Raw genomic sequence first — 19,624 nt, 5'->3', positions numbered from 1 at the left:
GGTAGGCACTAGGCACAGGGAGGGCTTTCTAGACAGGGAGAACAGGCCAGGCAAAGGCCCTGAGGTGATGGGGGGCAGGACATGGGTGGGTAGCTCTCTGGCTGGAGGAGGGCCACGTATGAGACGGTCAGGGGAAATGTTTCAAAAGCACAAAGCATGAGGCCGTGGAAGGACAGCAGAGTTTGACTCTAGGGAACTGCTGAGGGTTTTCTGAGTGAGTCTGAAGATGCCACCTGTACCCCAAGAAGAGGTGTCAGGCTGCACCCCCGAGAGTGGTTTGGACAGGGCCATGCCTGGACAGCAAGATCAGGCAGGTGGCTGATCCCGTCTAAGGCCTCTTTCCTCAGGAAACCAAGGCAGAAAGCCCCAGCCAAAGCCCACTTTTCACAGGACCTGCAGCCACTGTGCCGGCAGCCCGCGGAACGTGGCCTGTGACAGGCTAGTGGAGCAGGTAGCCTGGCTGGGCCATTGCCTGTGACACGTGTGTGGCATGCCCTTTCCTGCCCACTGAGCAGCAGATGGTCGTGGAGAAGTGGTGGACCACGGGCAGGGAAACTTTAGAATGCAGAAAGTCTGAAATGGTAATAGCGCATCAGGTTTCCAGAGCATTTTGTGGTTGCATTTACAGAGTACATTCCGATCTTTGACCTCATTTAGTCCTCTCTAGTTATTCTCTGGCTCTATAAGTAAGGAGACGCTTTGAGAGACAAGTTCAGAGAGTTTCAGCCATCTGCCCAAGGACACACAGCTAGTAAGTGACCAAGCCAGGATGGGGCCTAGGGCTGATGGACTCTCAAGTCTGGTGCTCTTCTGCTTCTTGACCCTGCTGGGGGTCAGGGCCCAGGTTCAGCCCTGTTCCACCACCCTTGTCCTTGGAGGGAATGAGAAGAGGAAGCTCAGTGACGCTCTTGGCCTTCTGCCTCCTCCATTCCCCGGCCCCACCCCCATCTTTTGGGTGAGGGCTGAGTTGGCTCTGGTGGTGTTTGTCAGCTCATAGAATGTCAGAGCTGGAAGGACCTCTGAGGCCAGCCCCTCATTATACAGAGACACAGGGTCCCCAGGAGAAAGCGACCAGCTCAGAGTCACACAGCAAGAACAGGAGCCTGCTGTTGGCTCATTCATAAGCGTCACCCCAGCTCACCTTTTGGCTATTTCCGGCATGTGCTTTTGTCTTTATTTTTCTGGTTGACACATTCCTGGCACTCAGGCAGTAAGACTTCAAACAACGTTTATTTTAAACTTTATTTGTGACTGTCTTTAGTTTTACTGTCTGGAGAATTAGATGCACACCTTCACTTAGCTGTGAATGTCACCTCCACCCCGCCTGGTGCCCAGAGGCCAAACTGTGGCCCAGATCTCTCCTTCCCTCCTAGCCCCAGCACCAGGTGTATTCATCAGAGGAGCCCAGGTGGAGGGTGCCCTGGGCCCTCCGCCGAGCTTCCTGTGGGGATGGCAGGCCCAGTAGCCTTTCAGCCAGCCCGTCTCTGCTGGCACTGCCTGCTGTGGAACAGCCAGAGCTCCTGTTCCTAGGTGGGCGACCAGACCCCACACAGCATGGGCAACCTGGTCCAGGTCCCTTATCTCTCTGTCCCCTGGCCTGTTTGCCCAGGGCAAGGCCCCCTCTCCACACCATCTCCCTAGTCTCGGAAGCCCACTTTGCAGACTTCTCCCCGCTCTGGGAGTCGGAGCTTGTGGGCCAGCCTTCCACCTCCCCTTGCAGGTATGTCAGTGGCACCTCCCAGTGAGGAGGCGGGTTCAAGGGGAGGGACTGAGTCGGCCTTCCCTTTGCGTGGTGCTGAGCGTGGAGTGTGTGGCAAATGCATCACACACTATGTGTCCCTGGAGCTGTATAAATGAGGCTGGTCTAGGGGGTCCAGGACTTGCTTTATCCAGGAGGGGAGCAACAGACCTGGCCACTTTCATCCCCACAGCCCCGTTTCTGTGTTTTTGCCAGGATGCAACCTGAAGATCTTCAACAACCAGGAGTTTGCTGCCCTCCTGGCCCAGTCTGTCAACCAGGGCTTTGAGGCTGTCTACCAGTTGACCCGAATGTGTACCATCCGCATGAGCTTCGTCAAAGGCTGGGGAGCGGAGTACAGGTCGGTTACGGGTGCTGCCTACATCAGGGGCCCCAACTCCAGGTGACTCTGGACAGCAGAGCAGGCGGGGCTCCTCAGAGATGAGCGAGGCCAGCCCTGGCATCAAGAGCAGAGAGACCAAAGATCAGAGAGAGCCCAGGGCCTGGCAGGCAGGAGGGGCTGGGCCAGCAGCAAGGATGAGGAATTGCAGAGCGATGTTTGCTGGCACCGAACAGCTGCAGGCACTGTAAACACACGCTCCCTCTTATCCTCATCCCAGCCCTGGGTGGGGCTGCCGGCATCATCCGGATAGATGAGAGAACTGAGGCCCAGGGAGGGAGTGGCTTGCCTGCAGTCACATGGGTAGAAGAGCTGTGTCTAGAACTCTGCCCTCTCGGCTTCTTCCTTACTCTTCATTTTAGGCACATGGCTTTAGGATGACCCTCTTCAGGAAGTTAGGTCTTCAGCTCATTGTTCTTTCCTCCTCTGTTGCTCCATTTCTGACTCAGGGACCCCTGGTGATGCTGAGGAGCCCAGGATATTAAAACTGAGAGTCAGGGAAGGGAGGAAGAGATTTGGGTAGTTATAAAGGAACAAAATTTTCTCGCTGAGAAATGACTTTTTTAGAGTCCTAGATACTGGTTTCTTTTCTGTTTTTCTTTCTTTCTTTTTTTTTTTTTTTTTTGAGATGGCGTCTCCCTCTGTCACCCAAGCTGAAGTACAGTGGCGCCATCTCAGCTCACTGCAATCTCTGCCTCTGGGACATGCCTCAGCCTCCCAAGTAGCTGGGACTACGGGTGCGTGCTACCACGCCCAGCTAATTTTTTGTATTTTAGTAAAGACCACCATGTTGCCCAGGGTGGTCTAGAACTCCTCAGCTCAGGTGACCCGCCTGCCTCGGCCTCCCAAAGTGCTGGTACAGGTGTGAACCACCGTACCCGGCCCTAGATACTGGTTTAAACATGGCCCTGATGTAGTCAGGTCTACCTGGTCGGCTTGGGTTCAATCTCTCAAGCCATCCTGCTTTGGGTTTAGAAAATCCAGTCCCTTTTCTTTCCACTCACGGACAAAAGTTTGCTGAGAGGCAGGGCTGTGTGCCCCCGCCTTCTGCTCCACACTCCCCACTGCCAGCCGCCAGCTCCTGCGGCAGATGCAGGGGTGCCCACACGTCAGCTCGAGCCAGTGCCTTGCAAGCTACTCTCCCCTTTTCTTCATTTTTCCAGATGTTTGGAATCCATTTTGTTTTGCAGTCATGCTGCACCCAGGCCAAACCCATTTCAATATTGGCCTCGGGCCACCGTTTGTAATGAAATCCAGATGAGCATGACTTATGGAAAGTCAGATTCTCATTAGAGGATTTCGTCCTGTAAAATCCTCCTCTTCCACTTACCGTATTTTAGCTGCTGTTCTTCTGTGTCTGCCCCAGGGTGTCAGGGAACATAGCCCCTTGGTCTCTGGGGTGTCTCTGAAATTCAGGAGTGACCAGTGAAGCAATCAAAGTGGTCAGACCTCAAAAGAACTTACCTATGTTATGGCCTAAAGAGATCAGCCCAGGCCCAAAGGTCCAGCCAGAGAAATGTTTTAAGCAATCTTTTAGCCCTGGCTTAGATCATTTAGGGAACAGGAGTGAAAGGTTAGAAAATTAAGCTCTTTTTACTGGAGAAGGGAAATATTTAAAGATGGACTGCAGTGGAGAAGAGCAAGGGGATGTCCATTTGCTCTTCTTATACCAGATTGTAGTCGAGAGGGCCACATTCAAGTACCCTCACTCATGCAGACACCCCAGGGTTTGTCTGCAGGCCCATTTCTGAACCTCCCTGCTACACAAGCAAAGTAGAGGCCAAGCAAGGAGGGCGGTGCCCTCAAGACAGCAGCCCTGTTCCTGGTGTGGCATTGCAGCTCTCCCGCTCCAAGTGCTAGGAAGAGGCTCTTTGGTGGCAGAGCCTTTCCCTGGGGACACTGTATCACCGTGCGGGATGTCCTGCCAGCACACCCAGTCCTCTGCGGCCCACCGCGTCACCGCTGCCTGGCAGGACTGCACAGCAGCCTGACGGGCGGGCGCGGCCCCTTCCCAGAACAGCCTTGTCGTCCTCCTGCCTCTTGGGCCAAGGAGAGTAAGGTTTCAGCTCTTCTCTCTGTGCGGTGGCTGAAAGCAGGGCCCAGGGCCCACACCTCTCACCTCCAGCTGGCACCAGCGGCTCCAGCCTCAGCAGATAGCCTTTGCTCAGTGGAGGCCTTTGGGAGCCTGCCTGCAAGCTGCGTCATCAACCAGCCTGAATTTAGACAAAGTGCTTTGGGGAAAAGAAACGTGTGGTGTGCCTTGGTTTTTTCCAGTAATTGTTCCATGGCTCGCTCTGCTTGTAAGATTTTCCAAAATAAGGCCGTAGATGAGAATTATATCAGCACATTGGGAACCGAAGGCATGCGGACACTGTTGGCGCTTTGTAAAAAACACCCCTCAATCAGACAGACACACGTCATTGTGGCCTGCTGGGGCTGGGCCCGGATTTGGAGATAGGGGAGCGGCACGTGCCCATTTGGTACAGATGGGAGCCAGGAAGCCCTTTGCTCAGGATGGTGGGCTCTTCTATTAGGGGGCCTGTTACAGTAACTGGGCCTCTGGGTGCCCTGCAATTGACTTTGCGTATTTAACTCTTTGCCGTTGACTTTACATGTTTAACTCTTTAAAGTTGACTTCCTTCCCCCTCGAGAGAACTTAATTTACCTGAAGTCCTCCCTGGGTGGAGGAGTGTGGCCTGGTAGTTTCAGCAAGTTATTGGTACCGCTTCTAGGACAGCGTCTCACAAGGTAGTCTATCTCTCTGGCTTTGGGAAGATGAGTGTCACCAAAGCAGAAGAAGTTTTCTGACTTGTGTAGCCCCCTGGAGATGTTTTTAAGTCTCCCCCCCCACCCCTTTCCCTGTTTCTTACAGGAGACAGACTGTGACCAGTACCCCCTGCTGGATCGAGCTGCACCTGAATGGGCCTTTGCAGTGGCTTGACAAGGTCCTCACCCAGATGGGCTCCCCAAGCATCCGCTGTTCCAGTGTGTCTTAGAGACATTAAGTGTGGTAGGGGAGGGTGGGCTTGGGGCAAATGGCCATGCAGGAGGTGGAGAAAATTGGAACTCTACTCAACTCATTGTTGTCAAGGAAGAAGAAATCTTTCTCCCTCAACTGAAGGGGTGCACCTACCTGTTTTCGGAAACACACGAGCAAACCCAGAGGTGGATGTTATGAACAGCTGTGTCTGCCAAACACATTTACCCTTTGGCCCCCCTTTGAAGGGCAGGAAATGGCGTCTGCTCTGGTGGCTTAAGTGAGCAGAACAGGTAGTATTACACCACCGGCCCCCTCCCCCCAGGCTCCTTTTTTGAGTGACAGCTTTCTGGGCTGTCACGGTCCAACCAGAAACGCCCCTCTGTCTAGGACTGCAGTGTGGAGTTCACCTTGGAAGAGCGTTCTAGGTAGGAGGAGCCCACAGGGGCCATGCGGACCTCACGCCCAGCTCTCTGATGTTTGTGACGGTGCCTCTTCCAATGAACATTCCCAGCCCAGCCCCAGCACTCCAGCAGACCCTGCCCCTCGTGAGCTGGATAGACTTGGGGTGGGGAGGGAGGGAGTTTGTCTGTCTCCCTCCCCTCTCAGAACGTACTGATTGGAAGGCGCGTGTTCAGCAGAACCTGCACACAGGACAGCGGGAAAAATTGATGAGCACCACCTCTTTAAAAACTCACATGCGTTTGTCCTTTTTCACTTTGAAAAGTTGGAAGGATCTGCTGAGGCCCAGTGCGTATGCAGTGTATAGTGTCTATTATCACATTAATCTCAAAGAGATTCGAATGATGGTAAGTGTCCTCATGAAGCAGGAGGCCCCTGTCGTGGGACGGCGTTTGGTCTCAGGCAGCACCGCACTGGGCGCGTCTCCAGTCATCTGTAAGAGCTCGCTCCAGATTCTGATGCATACGGCTATATTGGTTTATGTAGTCAGTTGCATTCATTAAATCAACTTTATCATATGCTCTTTTAAATGTTTGGTTGATATATTTTCTTTAAAAATCCTGGGCTGGCACATTGACTGGGAAACCTGAGTGAGACCCAGCAACTGCTTCTCTCCCTTCTCTCTCCTAAGGTGAAGCTTTTCTAGGTTTTGTTGAAGAGACACCTGCCAGCACTTCTGCAAGCTGAAATTTACGGAAGCAAATTCACCAGAAGGGAAAACATCTCAGGCCGACATAGGCAAATGAAAAGGGCTATTAAAATATTTTTACACCTTTGCAAATTGCAGGCTTGGTTCAAAGAGGTCTGTCATCTTCCCCCTGGGATATAAGATGACCTAGCTCCCGGTAGAGGATCGTCAGTGACAACTATAGCAGTTGTATTGTGTAATAAGTACTGCTTCCAGCAGCAATTCGGGAGAAAACTAGCCTCAATGATTTCAACTGGAAAAAAGAAAAAAGAGCCCTCTTCTTTTCCCAGCCTTTTGCAGAACACAATAGACAGAACCGCCACCTTCAATTGGTACTTTGTTCTTTGCTGCTGTTTTTGTATAAAATGACCTATCCCACATTTTTGCATGGATTTAAAATCAACGGACTTCCTATGGAAGTCCTGTTTTATTCCAGGCGAAGGGAAGAAAGTGTATACACTTTTGGCAGGGTATACACCTCAAATGTGATGAGATTTCTGATGTTGGAGGGAGATGGAGAGGTTTCCTGATGCCTCACCTGCAGGGTCCTGTGCCTCTGAATCGCTAGCCATGAGGTTTCCAGGTAGGACAGCTGCTCCCCAAGCCTCCTGAGGACACAGGAAGAGATGGAAGGAGCACCTTGACAGACTTGTGTGAGTCTTCTCGAAGGAGTATTGACTCAGAACCCAGAGACAACACAACACCCCTCACTTCCTCTGAGGGCCAAATACTGTGAGTCTGAAGTATGTGCCTGGTGTCGAAATGATCTGTGGCCTGTTGCTTACACAGGAAGCCCCCTGAACCTCCTGTACATGGGTTCATGTTCCCAGCCAGCTCTGAGACCCAGGACACAAATACTCCATTTTGGCTTCTGCTAGAGCAGTCATGGTTCCTCTCCTAAAAGCCACGGGCAGCAGTTTCCGAGGGCCTGCATTCTCCACCTGCTGCATGATTCTGTGAGGGCTTCCTGTAGCACACAGCCCTCTGGGTGCTTGGGAACTAGCTTCAGGCACAGCCCGATTCTGGTGATCCAGTGATCTGTGGAGTCTGTCTTATTCCAGGTGAAGGGGGGAGAAAAAGCCTATACTTTGGCAGGTTATGAACTTTGAATGTGATGAAATGACACATTTGGCTGCTTTTGGATAGTGTCTTAGAACCCTCATTGCTCAGACCTGAAGGCTACTTCCTTGGCCCTTTTTCTTTATAGACTAGACCATCAGAGGAGGATGTGTGGGATTGTAGGCAAACCCACCAGTGGCATACTGAAAATAAATTTGATCATACCTAAGAGGTTGGGAAATGGTGCCTTTCCCACCTTAGAGCGCTACATAGGTGCTTTGGGCATATGTAACATCAGTCTCCTTCCTTGAAGCCACAAGCTAGTTTTCTTAGTTTTAAAATCCTGTGGTATGAGTGGCATTTGTATATTAAAACACTTTTTTAAAGGACAGTTGAAAGGGGCAAGAGGAAACCAGGGCAGTTCCAGAGGAGTGTTGGTGACTGGATAGCAGTTTTAAGTGGCGTTCATCTAGGCAGCACGACCGTGTGTGTTGCCGCTGCCCTGGGCTCCCCGCCATGACATCTTCACCTTGCAGCTTGTGCTGAGACTGACCCAAGTGTAGCTAGCACTGGGACATAGATCCTTGTCTTCAGCACCTTCCAAGGAGCCAACTTTTATTCCCTTTCCTCTCTCCCCGCCTCACCTCGCTTCTTCCCAATTTAGTAACTTAGATCCTTCCAGCGCATACGTAGGTAGCTACCCCAGCCGGTTTGGATTACAGGCCTGTGCTGGAACATCATCTCAGTTGGCCACCTTCCTGGCAGGCTGTAGACCTGACATTTTGAGACAAGCCTAGAGTCAGGAGCAGGGACTTTGACTCTTAGGAAGAGCACACATGAGGACAAGGCTGCTGGCAGACGTCTCCATTGTCCTTATGTTGTCTGTGTTGTATTTTCTTTTAATTGACCATGGTGATTATTTTTTTAAACCATTGTTCATATACTGAAGTGAGCTATAGCACATTATCGTGTGCTTATTTTGTTTTATTTTTCTCCATCTCCCCTTGGCTTCCTAGAGTTTGGGCATATTCCAGGCTAAACGCTTTTACTGAAGACTACAGAAAGGTCTGAAGTAGTGTGTGCATGGCATGCACGTATGTGAGTAATCTGGGGAAGACGCAAAGATCTGTTTCATTCTTAGCCTCAGGCTCATGAGGGTCTCCACAGGGCCAGAGCTCAGGTTACACAACCACTCCTTCGTCCTCACAGGAGATGTAGGGAGAACAATCTGCAGGCTGCTTGTAGGACTGTTCACCAAGGGGAATACCAGCAGCAAGAGGGCACACGTTTAGCCCTGGACGCTGTTTCTTACTGTGTGACTTGGCTAGAGTTGGGAGTTCCCCCAAAACATACGTGTCCCCATTTTACCAGAACCAAACCTCAACACAGCAAAGCTGTACTGTCTTTATGTGGCAAAAATGTTTCCTTGTAGGCCCCTTTCAGGTAACAGTCTTCACAATGTATTGCCATCACGGTTTAAGGAGCATCAGCAGCTTCTCAAGTGGGTAGGGAAAGCAGAAAAACGTACGCAAGAGGACATGGATCCAAAATGATGACGAAGCATCTCCCATGGGGAGGTGGTGGTGGGGAGATGATGGGCTAAACAGGCAACTTTTCAAAAACACAGCTATCATAGAAAAGAAACTTGCCTCATGTAAACTGGATTGAGAATTTCTCAGTGATTCTGTAATGGATTTTTTTTTTTTTTAATGCAGAAGTAATGTATACTCTAGTATTCTGGTGTTTTTGTATTTATGTAATAATTTCTTAAAACCATTCAGACAGATAACTATTTAATTTTTTTAAGAAAGTTGGAAAGGTCTCTCCTCCCAAGGACAGTGGCTGGAAGAGTTGGGGCACAGCCAGTTCTGAATGTTGGTGGAGGGTGTAGTGGCTTTTTGGCTCAGCATCCAGAAACACCAAACCAGGCTGGCTAAACAAGTGGCCGCGTGTAGAAACAGGCAGCTCTGAGTCAGATCTGGGCCCTTCCACTAGGGTCCTCTGAACCAAGCCCCACTGCCTTGCTAGGGGTGAAAGCATTACAGAGAGATGGAGCCGTCTATCCAAGAAGCCTTCACTCACCTTCACTGCTGCTGTTGCAACTCGGCTGTTCTGGACCCTTACTTTGGTGTGTGAGGGATGGGGAATAGAACATTGACTATGTTGATTACCTTCACTATTCAGCCAGCCTGACCTTTTAATAACTTTGTAAAAAGCATGTATGTATTTATAGTGTTTTAGATTTTTCTAACTTTTATATCTTAAAAGCAGAGCACCTGTTTAAGCATTGTACCCCTATTGTTAAAGATTTGTGTCCTTTCATTCCCTCTCTTCCTCTTGTAAGTGCCCTTCTAATAAACTTGTCATGGAAAAGCTCCTGTGCCAGGAGCTCAGTCTGATTCATGCTGTTGTCTGTAGGTGGAGAGAAGATTTAAAGGGGAGGCCCGAGGGGTCCCAGGGACTTCAGGGCTCAGGAGGACCAGAGGAAAATGTCTATAAGCCCAGATACACCTTGACCAATGATGTGCCAGGCCACATTCTGCCATGGTCCTCATGTAATATCCAGCTGCTCTCATTCACCAAGGGCAACATGCAGTGCCAGCAGGAGCCCCTGAGCCATCTGCACAAAGGTCAAGTTTCTCAATGGGTGTATCTCGCTGTTGCCCAAGCCTAAACACCATGTGTGTCCCATCTATCTCTGCAGTGCCATTTTGTATTTTACTTCCTCTACACCCCAAGGCCTTTGGCAAATGACTGAATGCCACCAACCCAACCTCCAGCCCTGCCATCTCTTGCCTCTGCTAGTCCCTCCTAGCCTGATTCCTCCGTTTTGTCATGGTGTCTTAAATGCCACCAGATTTGTCTTCCCACAGGCATGGAGGTAACTTTAGCGTCACAAGTACCTTGGTTTCCACATCTTCCAGCTCAGATGACTGTTAGCACCTGTGAAAATTCATTTTGAATTCAAAACGCCCAAGGAGAAAGGGACTTCAAAGTTGTTTCTTTGGCTAAATCTTACACCGACCCCAGAAGATGTGGAGAAAGAAAAACATTGATTAAAATGTAAAATGTTGGCCAGGCGTGGTGGCTTAACGCCTGTAATTCCAGCACCCTGGGAGGCAGAGACAGGCAGATCACTTGGGGTCAGGAGTTCAAGACCAGCCTGGCCAACATGGCAGAACCCTGTCTTTACCAAAAACTACAAAAATTAGCCAGGTGTAGTGGTGCACGCCTGTAGTCCCAGCTACTTGGGAGGTTGAGATGGCAGAATCACTTGAACCCAGGAGGTGGAGGTTGCAGTGAACTGAGATCACACCACTGCATTCCAGCCTGGGCAACAGAGTGAGACACTGTCTCAAAAAAAAAAAAAAAAAAGTAAAATGCCTTTTGGTTTTTGAGAGTCTGAATAAGCAGCGTTTGGGGTAGAAGGATGAACTGGGTTGGAATGATCCTGTGGTGTGACCACATCCGCAGCAGTCCTCCTAAGGACCTCCCCAGCATCCAAACACCTCCCTCAACAGGAGGAGGCAGGTTGCAGTGTAAGGGCCCATGGATTTGGCCTCCGAGAGCTGCATCAAATTCCTGCCTTTATGATGATTTGGTTGGTTCTTCCACCTTCCTACACCCTTAACAGCTTTCCTCAAGGGTTTATGTAGCCTGTAGTTCTCAGCAGCTGACCCAAACCAGTCCTTTTAACCCAGCCTGTTCCTTGAGATGCATGACTTTAAATTCCAGCTATTTGTTAGACGTGATGCAAAACACAGCGCCCCCAAAGTGGATCATCTTCCCCCCTCACTTGAGCCAGCTCCCTTTTCTGCTTCCCCAGTTTTGATCAGTAGCCTCTTCCCTCCCATTTTCCAAGCCCGGAGCAGCTTGAGGAATGTCTTTTCCTTGCTCCCCATCACCTCTCTGCTGCGACCATCTCCCTTTTGGAAAGGCCCTACTCCCTGAACTTCCCAGTTCTCCTTGGCCCTCTGGTACAGTCTGCTCTTTCTCTTGGGCCTACACCTCTTCTGCCTGCTTCCTTGTTGGTATTCCCAGACCACTGTTCTGCTGACTCCTCCCTAAGTGATCTCATCTACCCTTATGATTTCAAGCCACACAAACGCTAATGACCCCCAAATCAGTACTTACAGCCCAGACTTTAATCCCAAGCTTCAGACTCATGTCCAGCTGACTGCTGGCTGCTGGCACATGGAGGGGCCACAAGTACCTCAAACTCACAATCAAATAAACAGAATTCATGGTGTCTCTTAAAACTATCCCTCTCCTCTGGCCTTCAGCCCTGTTTTAGACATGACCATTGACCCAACCTACGTCCACAGAAGCCACAGCGGTCCACCAGTCCTCTGCTCCCACCTCCACACAGTCCCGCTTCTCCAGTCTCTCTGCTCTAGTCCCACTCAACCACCCTGAACACACCTCTAGTGCCTGGAGAACTGCACCAGTGTCCTAGTGGGTCTCCTAGACTCCAGATGGCTTTCCTATAAAGGCACCCTTCATACTGCCCCAGTAACCAATCTGACCATAGATGCTTCCCCTAGTCCACTGCACACATTCTAAGGTCTTTGCCCTGGAGCACTTGGCCCTCATTTGCCCTTACCTAGCTTTCACCACTCCCTGCCTTACCCTCTACAACCCGGCAATTTGCAGCCCTCATGGATCATCCTTGTCTTCATGGCTGCTTGTGCTTAGAACATCAACTTCTCCTCCCCCGCCCACCCCCGGCTCCCCAGCACACCACCACTTCGCCTGGCTAACTTTTACTAATGCTTTGTGCCTCCATTCAGACATCTCCAGGAAGCCTCTCATGAACATCTATTTGTGTTGCCACAGTCCCCGCTCTAGGCTGCGAGTTCACTGAGAGCAGGGTTTACATTTTATTCTCTTATCCCTGGCTTCTTTTTTGGCCACCACATACTTTTGCCGAGTAAATGACTCAGTGTCCATATCTAGTAGATTCTATCTTAGCAATATATTTTATATACATTTCCATAGTGCTTACAGCAATTCCTTATATATGACTGAAGGAATATAGTTCCTGCTTACCTGCTATCACAGCTATTCCAAAATTCTCCTAATCTGTGTCCCTGTAGTCCAGGGATAGCAAATATATGGCAGAATTCCCCCCTTCTCTATTTCTCTATCCATGGCAAACTCATCACTGGGTTGGGTCCATCCTCAGCCTCAGAGTCTTTCTCACAGCTAACTGGTTAGACAGATACTGCTAATACTGCTGCCACATTTTCCTGGAATGTAATTATGATTAGATGCTTTTTCTGCTCAAAACCTTTGGCTCCTCACTTACCTCCAGAGTAGGCACAGACTCTACAAAGTCCCCTCCAGCATCACGCCATCCCCATCTGCCACCATTTCTCTATGTGGACTCCTTGCATTTTCCCAGCACATCCCTTCACTCTTCTTTCTGTACCTTTGTTCAAGCCATAACTCCAACAATTCTGCTGCCTCCACTCACCTATCTGCCTCAATCCCTTATCCTTCTAGCTCAACTCAAGCAGCGTTACTTCCCCTAAGTCAGTGGTTCTCAGAGCGGGTCCCAGGACCAAACCAGCAGCATCGGTATCACCCGGGATATTAAAGACGCAAATTCTCAGGCCCCACGCCAGGCCTACTGAATCTGCAGCTCTGTAGTGGGGCCGTCCAGGTGGCTGTGGCGTGGGCTCACTTCTGAGAACCACTGCTCTAAGATGCACTTCCTGTTCTCCCCAACCCACTGTGTTCTCTCCTTCCCACAGCCATTAGGGCTAGTCACAGCACTCTTCACATGCTGTCTTGGCATTGTCTTTTGTGACCTTGTCTGGTTTGCCCCCTGCTCCCACCTGAGTTGGACTCTGAGTTCATGGAAAGGAGAAACTACATCCTGACTCAAGTCTGGATCCTCTGCCACACCTTGCTCAGATTCTGGCACCAACGACGTTCACTGTCAGTGTTGGCTGGACCCTGAGTTCTTGTTTCTGCTCTCACCAGGGTAGAAGGAACAAATTTAAGGCTCTCTGACTTCACCATTAATGACTTCCTGAGAATTTCCTGGGGAAACATGATTGTTGCAGGCCATGTCCTTGGAATTCAGATTAAAAGAACCTTTTCTCTCCTAAACTATGCTGCTGTTTCCATAAAGTTCCTACCCTGGGCCTTAGTCCACATTTTTGTGTAATAGCATTAAAGCCACCTGGCTGATAATAGCAAGGGCAGGGGCAATGATTGGATACCTCCTTCATTAGAGAGAACCCAAGAGGCTTCCTAGTCAGTAAACTGGGCATTAGCAAGCAGCTTTGGGTGCCTGGTGATGCCTCCCAGATCTGTAGCTGTGCGGAGGAAGTGTTTGGGCCTAACAACGGATACACAGAAAAGGGTTTTAAAAGTTGTTTTTTTTTTTCTTTTTACCCCCAGGCCTGTGTTCCAAAGATGCAGTAATAACCATTAGGGCCGGGTTTTGAATCACAATGTTTTTCAAAAGGAAACAAAGTAGAACTGTAAATCCCTAAGAGTGGGAATATGCTATTGCTGTTACCTTTTTTGTTAATTTTTCTGCAAACCAGAGGAACAACTTAGAATAGAGCAAGATACTTACTATGCTAGAACTTAATTCTGAGTAAAGAGACCTACGTTAAGAGCAAGCTTTGTGATGCTAACAACAGGCCTATGTAATGCCAAAGTAGGAAATTTAGAGGATTTCTCTTTTTTTTTTTTTGAAAAAAAAAAAAGCCTGTCGCCCAGGCTGGAGTGCAGTGGCACGATCTCGGCTCACTGCAAGCTCCGCGTTCCAGGTTAAAGAGATTCTCCTGCCTCAGCCTCCTGAGTAGCTGGGACCACAGGTGTCTGCCACCACGCCCAGCTAATTTTTTGTATTTTTAGTGGAGACGGGGTGTCACCGTGTTAGCCAGGATGGTCTCGATCTCCTGACCTTGTGATCTGCCTGCCTTGGCCTCCCGAAGTGCTGGGATTACAGGCATGAGCCACTGCGCCCGGCCAAAATTTAGAGGATTTCTAAGATGTTTTCTCTAAGAGCTTACATGCCAAAGGTGCCAGGATGGATCACTAAACCCTGAGTGGAATCAAAAATACTAGAATTATGCCCTGCACAGTCAGCAGTCTACTTTCATGACACATACAAATTATGGGAAAGTTAATAGGGGGTTGTTTTCAAACTAACCTTGTACTAACACCGTACTGGGTTCAGTTCGCATGACCAGACTTTTTACACTTTCTTCACCTATAGTCCTCTAATAAGATTTGGTACTTAATGACATAATGCTGTAGCTAAATTGTCTATTGTAAAATTAACAGGGGCAGTAGGGAGAGTGAAGAGCAAATCTAATGCGTTAGAATATTCACTGAAACTCTTGTCTCCATCAATCAGAACGTTCTATGAATCAGAACCCCTAATGAATCAGAACCTCTGACCACACTGGACACGTTTGCTAAATTTAGCTTTGCATCAGCAAACGCTGAAGCTCAGGATAGTTTACAGAGCTCTTATCTTACCTTTAGACAGTGATTCTTCTAAGACTGTTTTTCCATGGCAGGCCAAGGCAAGGCAAGGGGCATTCCACACGCTCTCTCAATGGCCATTGTTAAGAGACTGGCCCAAGGTTAAAGGACTCTGACAAGCCATGGCAAAAATTGTTGATCCCGACCTCTCCACAGTGGGACCAGGAAATCAGCCATATATCACATTTCACGTGTTCAAAATAGTTTGCAGGAATGGCCTGACATGCTCTATGGTCCTTGAACCACATCCCATATTACTCAACCATCTAAGTCTAGCTTCCCTGAATCTCTAGCTTCTCTGAATTAGACGTGGCCAAGTTCTATAAATAGAGAGCAAGCAAACTGGTTCTGTCAATCTTCTCATACTCTGGCAGGATGGCATATTTTAAAATTATAAAAATATCTATGTCTTCATCACTCTAAAATTATTACATAACACATGATTTTCTCAGGGGAAAAATGTTTATTCTTGTCTTTCCTTACCTTCCAGCACTTATGTATGGCTCTTCAAACTTTGTGATCATATTCATCTAACACAAACCATACTTTACAACCAAAACCAAGGGCCTACTATGTGCCAAACACTATGTTATGCAAAACGAGAAATGTTTAAGGAAAAAAACAACCAAAAACCAAGTCTCTTATTTTAAATTCCAGCTGGCAATTCTGTAACCACTTGTGGTAGCGTGAACATAGGTCACTGTAGATAGACTGCAGCTATTACTGTAGTGTTAGCTCATGATCACTATTCTAACATGGGCTTTTAGTAGATTTCACTAGAGACCTTCATCCCATATGTCCCTAGAAGAGGCCAATATCCCTACATAGCTGAGGTCTTAAAAACATGACATTACATATGCAGGGTAAATTCCAAAATAGTGAGCTTGACAAACTCTTCCACTATTCACTATATATGTCTAATCCAATGAAGGATATAGGGCTTCCCTCGCTCATACCCCCTAAAAAAACCACAAAATCATAATAATAGACATTAGCAGAGTTTATAAATAAATCACATTTTAATCATCTGGCTTTGTTTAAGCTACCAAATCAAATTCACAGATTTTTCTAGTCTGGTCTGTTTTTTCTAACCAGATGGCCTAGTATATTTTCTAAAACCTTCCATCTTTTAAGGAAAACATGTTCCACCTTTTTTTTTTGCAACCCCAGAGCCAACTTCCCTAATGCAATCACCTCAAAGAAACACTGATGGGCTGGTGGTGAACCACAGACTCAAAGTCCTTCAGAACAGTAAAAGAAAAAAAAAAGGAAGGAACAAAAGGTCACGAAGCAATGTCCAGTGTTCCCTGGAAAGCCTCTTCCTGAATGCTTCAGTCACTGAGCTGTCTCCTCCCTGTGGTCACTCCTGCTGGCCCCTGTAGCATTCCATTCCTTCTGCCATCTGTTTCAGGTTCTGCAGTGCTTATAAGGTGGTGTCTGGAGGGGTGTGAGCCTTATTTCTTTCTGCTCCTAACCCAACCTGTTTCTTTCATGCGGTATAAATGGTTCTAGGGCCCACCTAGGCCAGAACCGGTTCTCAGCTGGTGTGTGGGCACCTTCCATCCACTGTACTATGTGCCAGTTCAGATCCACAGCAATAATGATCACAGTGAGGGCTAATGATATGCATTACAAAGTCTACAAAAACAAATAAGGATTTTTATTTGCTGTACTTTCCACTCTTCCTTTAAAAACTTGCCATTTACTTATCAGTTCCTTTGGGGCTGACCCACTCACTCAAGACAAAGGATAAAGAACGAAAGATAGTCACTCAAGGTTCCAGGCCTGGAAGGGCAGAGAGGAGCTATGAACCTCGGAAGTCAAACAAGGTGCTCAGGAATTCACTGCCCAATATTTCGCTTCCCCACCCACCCCTTAGTGTTCCCCCTTTGGCAGTCATCTCTCTTTGGCTGTAAAGAGAAAAAGGGGGAAATGTGCCTTGTTTTGTGGGTATAAAGTATGACAACACAGCTCTGGCATCTCCAGCAGCAGGGGAGAACTCTAACTAAGGCAGAAGAGTTTCTTCACGAAAATCACAGTATATGATCACATACGGTCTCCGTGGCCCATACAAGGACTCCTTAAGGTTCTCTCTAACATACAACCTATCTCCCACAACTCACTAGAGAGGTTTTATTCCCACTGGAATAGAGATCCTTTGCCTCATTTATTACAGTCTAAAAACCCACACTGGCTTTTTGATTCTTTCTAGCATGAGCTCAGACACTATACTTCAAAAGAATGCCCAGAGGCATTTTCTTAGGTAGAGACTAAGCTGTGGGCTAAGACTTTGGCCCCACATAGCTCACATCAATTCTGCAGATGCCTTCTTTCCTCCCAATAAAAGCATCATAGCTCAGAGCTACAAGCTCCTTGAACGGAGAAAACCCAAATCACCCAGGAAAGTTGACACAACTCCTGATGTGCAGTATCAAGTGTGAATGCTGGAAATGCTACTTAAAAGGCTGACCAGGAATGGCCTGGAGGTTGTCTTCAACTTGAGTAAATCACACAGACCTCTGAGATTTATCCTACCCTCATTCCTAGAACAACAACAAAAAAGTATATTTAAGAAATCCTCACTCATTACTATCACTGTATTCCTCGCTCTCTTACAATATACTGAGGAAAAAAGGATTTCTCCTTAACCTTCTACTAAAAACTAAAATTAAGGGGACCCTATAAACAAGTCAAGCAGCCAACATGATAATGGCAATTTTGGCAAAATATGACTGGGCTGAGTAGAGAGAGATCTCAGAGACAGCTAGCATCTTTGTTAGTCAAACCCTAGTATGAATAATTTAGTGCTCTTCATCAGATGAAAGGCCTTCAATTTCATCTCTGTCTCCCCCGATTGCCATCCAGAATGCTTTGGCCACCTGTGGAGAGAAGCATGCAACAAATATTAGGCAACAGCTACATTTCAGCTTGTTTCATATGTTATGCCTTGAACTGACTGAGACCTACAATTCTGCACTTTGCCCTCCAGTCCTCTGGCAACACATATCAAAACCCTTGAATACCATTTGATCCATGATCGCCACATCTAGAAATTTATACCAATGATATATTTAGAGTTGTATACAAAGATGATGTGTAAGGATATGCACAGCTTCATTATTCACAGAAGCAAAAAAATGCACATGACCTAAATGCCCAAAAAGGAACAGGATAAATTATGACACATTCATATCAGGGAACACCATCAACCATCCAAGTTTCCTGCCAATAACATGTGTTGGTAATAATATAACAAAACAACGAAGAGTTTTCTGGCCCAATAGTTAGAAAGGCAAACATTGTGAGTCTCAATGAAGGTTCCATGTCACTCACCATAGAGGTGAAAAATCTTGGTTTGAATGCAGCAACTATACTATTACTGTATAAATATTTAATTAGTTAGAAGTTAATATTCAATGAAAAGCTCACACTAAGACCCTTCAGAAATACACAAGTGTGATATATAATTATAATAATAGCACTGGACCTTTTATAGGTACTCACTAAATACCCGGCTGATTGTCTCACCTTTTCTGCATGCACCTTTCTTTGCTCGTGAGGAAGCGTCGCAGCCTTGTCTAGGGGGAAAATGCATCTTAAGAAATTTGTCTAATAGCACAGGACACGTAACACGTTGAAAGAAACAGAAGAAGGCAAAAGCAGGAAAAGTAAAAGGAAAGAGAATGAAGATGGAAATTTTTTTTTTTACCAAGTCCCACGAGTAGCTAAGTTTCTCAAGACAGCTGAGACCAGAACAAGGAATCCAATCCAGCAGTGAACAAAATAAAATGCTACTACATAAAACAGACAAGCATCAATACGGGAACATATTAGACACAATGGATCCGATTACCTTTCATTTCCTTTAACTTTGAAAAGAGTCTTTCAAAATTCTCCACATCTCCTCCTCCAGTAGTAAGACTGGCTAGTTCTTGAATATCCAGATCTAACATGGGATCTGAAATAGGGATTTGTCACATTATCTGTCACGTTATTTGCATATGTGCTACACTGAGAGAATCCTAAGGCAAATGATAACCTTGATGAAGTCACCAATGATCGAAGGCCCAGTGTATATACCACCTTTACAGTTCATGGTGCCTCGCCCTGCTTGGCTGCTAGTGGGCCCTCACAAATGAAGCGTAACTATTTTATCCTCACAACATTGACATGAGGTAAGGAGTACTATTTCCATTCTAAAGATGAGAAAACCACAGCTTAGAGTTGAAGTGACTTGCCGAGGTCACAGCTAGTAAGTGGATCCAGACACAGGGGTTACCAACTCCAAAAGCATACTCACTCCACTAAGGTACATTGATTCACCAATAAATGACTAAAGTTTATACCATATTTTACTGTACAACAAATATTTTCACATCTATTACTGACAACAACTATAAAAGGTGATTAGAACAGATAACATTATCTGAGAATAACAGAAAATGATATGGAAAAAAAAACCCTGTATCTAAAAATGAACTCATCTAAAATTACAGCTATTCAGAGGTAGAGCTGATTTAAATTCACATTTCCTTACTACAAATCTTTTACGGTTTCTACCTTGGCACACTGCTTCTTTATTCAAGTTTGTTTTTAATCAGAAATTTAACTTCTTCTCCATTCCAGGCCCACTACCTTCAGAATGTCTTCCCTGCCCATCCCAGTTTCACAGGTCTCCTTCCTTAGAATTCTTTCTACATTTACTGTTTCTAGAACTGTCTTAGCACTTGCATATATTACCTTTTATTCTAACATTTCTCCGCCACTACTTTAATAAATACTACTACC

At 47.2% G+C, this 19,624-nt stretch overlaps 2 protein-coding genes across 7 annotated transcripts in view; one reads left to right on the top strand and one right to left on the bottom strand.

Annotated features, from left to right (window-relative positions):
• The window catches only part of SMAD3 (SMAD family member 3), a 130,212-nt gene extending 120,489 nt beyond the window's left edge, over positions 1-9,723 (top strand). For all 5 annotated transcript variants that reach the window (XM_003901094.5, XM_017961630.3, XM_021940664.2 and 2 more), the window contains 2 exons: positions 1,955-2,099; positions 5,011-9,723. In XM_003901094.5, coding sequence (XP_003901143.1) covers positions 1,955-2,099; positions 5,011-5,134 — 269 coding nt within the window. In that variant the 3' untranslated portion in view covers positions 5,135-9,723. The remainder of the gene's footprint in view (positions 1-1,954; positions 2,100-5,010) is intronic.
• Positions 9,724-15,279: 5,556 nt separating this feature from the next.
• The window catches only part of AAGAB (alpha and gamma adaptin binding protein), a 61,892-nt gene continuing 57,547 nt past the window's right edge, over positions 15,280-19,624 (bottom strand). For both annotated transcript variants that reach the window (XM_003901095.4, XM_009210476.3), the window contains exons 8-10: positions 18,690-18,794; positions 18,365-18,414; positions 15,280-17,715 (exon numbers count right to left, since the gene is read on the bottom strand). In XM_003901095.4, the coding sequence (XP_003901144.2) occupies positions 17,638-17,715; positions 18,365-18,414; positions 18,690-18,794 (233 nt within the window). In that variant the 3' untranslated portion in view covers positions 15,280-17,637. The remainder of the gene's footprint in view (positions 17,716-18,364; positions 18,415-18,689; positions 18,795-19,624) is intronic.

Source organism: Papio anubis, chromosome 7, assembly GCF_008728515.1.
Source record: "Papio anubis isolate 15944 chromosome 7, Panubis1.0, whole genome shotgun sequence".
NCBI lineage: Eukaryota > Metazoa > Chordata > Mammalia > Primates > Cercopithecidae > Papio > Papio anubis.
This window is presented reverse-complemented; position numbering and strand designations above follow the sequence as displayed.